Source organism: Corvus brachyrhynchos, unplaced genomic scaffold (genome assembly GCF_000691975.1).
Source record: "Corvus brachyrhynchos isolate BGI_N302 unplaced genomic scaffold, ASM69197v1 scaffold145, whole genome shotgun sequence".
Lineage (NCBI taxonomy): Eukaryota > Metazoa > Chordata > Aves > Passeriformes > Corvidae > Corvus > Corvus brachyrhynchos.
In genome coordinates this window covers 422,058-427,639 of record NW_008238344.1, presented here as the reverse complement: position 1 = coordinate 427,639, position 5,582 = coordinate 422,058, and the positions used below count along the sequence as shown (strand labels likewise).

Here is a 5,582-nt window from a genome sequence, read left to right as displayed (position 1 = left end):
CGGGGATGGGGGGACACGGGGGGGTACGCACTGAGGGACATGGGGGACATGAAGGGAGGGGCACAGGGAGGACCTGGGGTCATGGCAGGGTACAAGGAGGACATGAAAGGAACATAGGGGTTGAGAAGGAGACGTAGGTGGGCCAGGAAGAGGACACGGGGGGAACATGAAGGGGACACAGAGGGGGCTCTACCACAGCTCCGGTGCTGCCCACACCGAGGTCCCAACAGACATCCCTTGCCCACCTGGGGTCAGTCCTTGGTGTTTTTCCACAGGGAAGTGACAATTTGCACCCCTGCGGTGGGCTTGCAGTGGGATAATTAACCTAATTCTCAAAGCTCGTTAAGGAGCTGCAGGTCAGGAAGGTGAGAGACTTCACCTCTTCCCATGCCAGGAGCATTCCCACTGCCCCCAGGAGCGGCTGTTGCCCGGGGCACTCGGCTCCATCCCTGGAAGCAGCCTGGGATGAAGCTCAGGGCCAGCACAGGGTGACCCTGACCCCTCCCATGACACGGCCACACAAAGGGGACAGCCTCCCTTCATACCCACGAGACCCCTCTAACCCTGCTTACCCAGCTTTTCCCCCCACAAGGTGCAACCTTCAGAAGCCACAGCTCAGGAAACGGGATCTAAGCTCAGCTGAGAGGAGGAATAACATGAAAGTGCCCTGGTTTGAGCTGGAATAAAACAGAAGGAAGGCAGTGGCCGTGAAGTCAGGCTGCCAGGGAGGAAGAAAGGAGAGAACAATCACTTGTGCTGGGACCTCATTTTATTGCAAGAGAAATACAAAAGTTGGACAGCAGCATTCAAGGGACCACAGCACCCCCTGCTCCTGGGAAACATGGAAGGACAGTCCGTGGAGGTTTCCCAACCCAGTTTTCAGTCAATCTCACATTCCAGATAGAATCCTCCAGCAGAAGGGTAAAACATCTCTTTCACACTGCACCAGAGAGGGACAAGGGGCTCAGCAGGTTTGGGTCCCAGACCCTTCCCAATCTCTTCACTGCTGGGGTTTTCTTCCCTCAGGGATGTTAATTTATAACAGCACACAGAGCTTTACCTGGGTTTCTGGCAGGAAGGCACCCAGTGCCTCAAACACCTGAGCACAGCCATGTGAAGAGACAAAACAAGCCCCAAACACCAGATCCAGGTGCACGTATGTGGTGCCAGGCTCCACCATGCCAAGGGCTCTGCAGAGCCAGCCCTGCTCCTCCAGCCTCACCTGTGCCAGGTGCTCTCCATCCCCAACCATCTGTTACACCTGAGCTATACAGAACCTGCTGCTCTTCCCACTTCAGGGTTTTCTTTAGCTGCAACAGCTTCTGTGTTTGTACCTGTGAACCTGGTGCAAAGAGTGAGGACTTGGAAGCAACTCTGATGCAATAAACTATTCCAATTCCTAAAAAGTGGGTCCACACTGGTTTTGCATGACAGACAAGCCAGTCAGGCATTATAGATGTTCCAGCTGCCAGGAAACCCCTAAAACCAACTCCCTACACCCACCAACTTCAACAGGGCAGGGAGAAAAGCCCCTATGAGACCATCAGGTGGGCTGGGGTGGCCTCGTCCCCCTATGTGACCATGATTCAGCCTTCAGAAGAGATTACAAACGTGCTGATAATCCTCCACTGCAACCCTTCGTTTGCTACAAGGCAGGAGATGCTCCTGAGCTTCCATGTACAGACACCCGGGAGCAAGGATGTGAGACACAGCCCAAAAGAAGTGGGTGGCAGCTCTGGAAATGCAGTACCAGAATCATGGTGCAGCTGATTCTCCAGTGTCTGTCCCCAGTTCAGATGCCATAGAAGTCTGGAGATTTTATTTCAGTTTGGGCTGTTCCCCCAAAGATAACATATTCCACTTCAGCCCACTGTAGTGATTCCATCGTCCTCTGTGTCTGGATTGAACAAAGGTGCCAAGATAGCCCCAGGACTGGTTTCTCCACACAATCAGAGCTCAAGAGCTGTTAAAACACACAAAGGGCTCAACCCTTCACCTCCACCTTGAGCTTCAAGCGGACGTCACACAGGAAAGCATTCATCAGGTCCTGGCCAGCCTCCTGAGCAATCCTGCTGATGACCTTTCCTCCTCTTCCAATCAACATCCTCTGTGTCAAAACCCAGAGAGAACATCATCAAACTCACCCTTCCACTGCCCAGGAGAACAGTGCAGCCACAGAAGCAATGAGGAAAATTCCAACATCAAACCATGAGGCAACTTCAGGAAGGTGTGAGTTGCTACTGACAGCCTGTATTGGGTACACGGCTTTTCCCAAAAGAGGGAGACGGGATCACAGCAAGGATGTACATGTGTAGGACTTGGGGAACCTCCCTTCACCCTCCCCAGCATTCCATGTCTTCCCTCACTCACCTTATGAGACTCCCTTGGGACCAGGAGGCTCTGCACGATGAGGAGCTCCCCACATTCTCCTTCCTCCCAGATGTCCGTCACCTGCAACAGCAAGCGAGCACTCAGCAATCCTGGAAAATCCTCAGGACCCCCAAACACCACTCCCCTGGAGACACCAGCACACGAGGGTGGCCCCCTCATGCACACAGAAAGGGTCTTAGAGCACACCTGGGGTGCAAGTACTGAGTCACTCCACAGGGCGTGGCAGATCCCACAGATCCAAACAAAGGGATTCTCATCGCACAGCTCAAAATTCCCAATAAAACAGCTCGTGGCCAAATCTGCCTGGGCACACTTCCCACCTGAGTCACTCCATAAGGCACTTCCAGGGGCAGGTACTCCAGGACCTTCTCCCTGATGATATTATCACAGATCTCTTGAGGTGACTGGTTGGTCAGGACATCGCTGTGGAATTCCCAAGGGCCTGGCTTGGCTTGCATCAGGAGGTACCTCTGTGGGCACAACACCCCCCATCAGCTGCCACGTGTCACCCACACAGTGCCAACATCCCTGTGCAGAGAGGGCACTGCTGCTGGCCTGGCATCAGGGCAGCAGTTTGGTATTTTGGGCAGGGGAAAGAGAAAGGGAAGCTCTGAACCCCTCCCTAGGGCCGTGTGTATCAGTTACAAAAGCCCACAGAACCCCTGGAGCTGAGAAGAGAGCAGTGGGTGGATTCATTGTGGTGAACAAGCTGCTGCTTGGAGACCCCCAGGCAAGAGTTTTGTACAGAAAGTCCTGGAGATGCAGTAAGGACACACCCCATGTTGACACCTGACACTTTCCCCCCATCCCAGGCCAGGAACAGGAGCTGAGGCTCTGTGTCAAGTGCTGGGGTCCCACACCAGTCTCCAGGTGTGACACAAGTTCAGACTGGAGTTACCTTGAGTGTATCCACCTCCTCCCCATGGAGAGCTGCCAGCATGAAGATCTCCTGGAAGTGTGGCCAGCCTTTCATGTCTTTTAGATCCTCGGGTCCATAGTACTTTGGCCCTTGGGCTTCCCCTGTGCCAGCACCCCCAACAACACTGCTCCTGTCCAAAGCAGAGCCTTCCTGGGCCTGATTCTTTTCCTGCCCACAGGGAGATTGTGGGACCTTGCCTTCAGGTGGAGAAGGCTGAGTGATTTGAAGAGGAGACTTTGCTGAAGAACTGGAATCCTGTTTAAATGCAGATTTCACTTTCAGTTTCTTTCCATTTACAATTCCCTCTGTCAGGTCAGCTACTATTTCCAGCAGGAGAAACTTCTTCTTTAGTATATCCACCTGAAGTCAGAGAGAGAGAGAGAGAGAGAGGTGTCTGGATTTGTCCTAAATGAGGTGGGCAGCTGGGCCCTGGATCTGAAGAAGCCAGAGGAAACCACCCAGGGAAGCAGCTGCTGCCGGATAGGACAGTTTTGTGACCAGAGGCCAAACCAGAGTGTGGCAGCAGTGCCAGCACAGTTTGCCCAAACACTGAGAACCTGTCAGCTCTGCTGAGATTCTCCCTGGCCAACCTGGCTCCTCTTCCCAGGTGGATTTAAACCCCAGACAGCAGTACAACTTCAGGGGTGCTTGTGCATGCAACAGGTACCCACACCCCCCTCAATATTCTGGAGCAGAGGGAGAAACCTGTGTCCTTTAACACACCAGAGACCCCAAACCCCATCACTGCTGATGCCAGCTGGTGCCTGAAGAAAGCAGGAAGAACAAACAGGATTTACCTTGTTCAGGACCAGGACACTGGGGGTGTGGGGGAACTGAGACAGGCACTTCAGCACCTCCCTGCTCAGAGAGTTCCGTGTCCAGTGATCTGACACGTCCACCAAAACCAGGACTGCCAGGAAAGAGGGGGGGAAACAGGATGAATCCACATTTTCCAGAATGTTCACTTGCAGCTTTAGGGTCTATGGTTACTCCCCCCATCAGGAGGGGACAAAAAGAAGAGTTTTAATTGACAAAACACTAGAATGCAGCTTACCCTGTCACCCTAATGACATCACACATGCTAAACCTCAACATCCAAACCCAATCATTAACCCCAAGTGCCTCCCCTTGGCACCAGGCAGTTCTTATCCCCTTCTCAAGTCAATATTCCAAATCTTTTCTCTGCCCTTCCTTCCTTGTTCACGCTCCCAGGGCTGCCAGCAAACACCCAGATACCACAGCTGGGAACTGTGGCAGAAAAGGATTTGGTTTGACCCAAAAGGAGTTGAAAACCCACCTAAATCTGCATGTTTCATGCTGTCCCATGGGTCTGTCAGCATGGCTTCATCTAAATTATGCCTGAAAGACACATACAAATGAGTAAAGCAGACACACTTTATTATAACTGTGTTCCTCCCCCTCAAAGTAGAGGAAAACCAGTGTTTTCCCTCATTCCAGCTGCCACAAAGCTGATTTAGGGGCTGTGACATCCCTTATCATGTGCAGATACACAGAACCAAACACAAAAGGGCTCAAGGGATGTCACAAGCTCTGTGTGCTACTGAAATTGCAATAAAGAAAAAATACTTGGAGACCAAAATAAGGCTAAAAATACACATTCTTTCACTCCTATTTTACAACCTTTGCACAGTGAAAATCACATTCCTGTCTTATCAACCCTTGATAGGCAGCACACACCCCCCTCCCCACACCAGTGGTGATACCTTTTGGCTTTTAAGGGATTAGTGAGGCCTGGTGTGTCCAGAATGATCTAGGAAAAGGAAAAAGCAATGTTTCAAGTTTGCCAGCAGTCACAGGTCAGGGTAAAACCCTATCTTTGTGTAATGAGAAGTGATCCAACAGGATACAGACGAGCAAACCCTGCCCTTTGGCTCTGGGACTCACCAGCTGTGTGTCCTCGTGTGTGATGACACCCCAGGCCTTGCACCGGGTGGTGTGGACCTTCTTGGAGACTGGGAAAACCTGCAGGAAATTAATTAAACACATTACACAGCCAGGACACGCCAAAAAAACCAAGGTAACAGCCTGAACTCCACCCCAGCTTCACCTTCCTGCCCAGGAGCCGGTTGGAGAGCGTGGATTTCCCAGCGTTGGGAGCGCCAATGATGGCAATTCTCAGCACCTTGGGGTTCTGGGGCTGGTCGGGCCGATTCTCCAAGAGGCGCCTCTGCTCCTCTGCCAGATAAAGGAGGGGCTTGGATGCTGCCAAACCCCTCTGCGGGTCAGGTCGTCCTGGGGCGGGGCGGTAGCC

General features: G+C 52.4%; 1 protein-coding gene across 1 annotated transcript; it reads right to left on the bottom strand.

Annotated features, from left to right (window-relative positions):
• Positions 1-751: 751 nt before the first annotated feature.
• On the bottom strand, positions 752-5,582 carry ERAL1 (Era like 12S mitochondrial rRNA chaperone 1; the record flags this gene model as incomplete). Its single annotated transcript, XM_017735164.1, has 9 exons — positions 752-2,107; positions 2,371-2,451; positions 2,712-2,861; positions 3,290-3,670; positions 4,108-4,220; positions 4,608-4,669; positions 5,035-5,081; positions 5,216-5,293; positions 5,379-5,582. Coding segments are annotated over 9 exons (1,239 nt in total), but the record flags the coding sequence as incomplete, so codon positions are not given.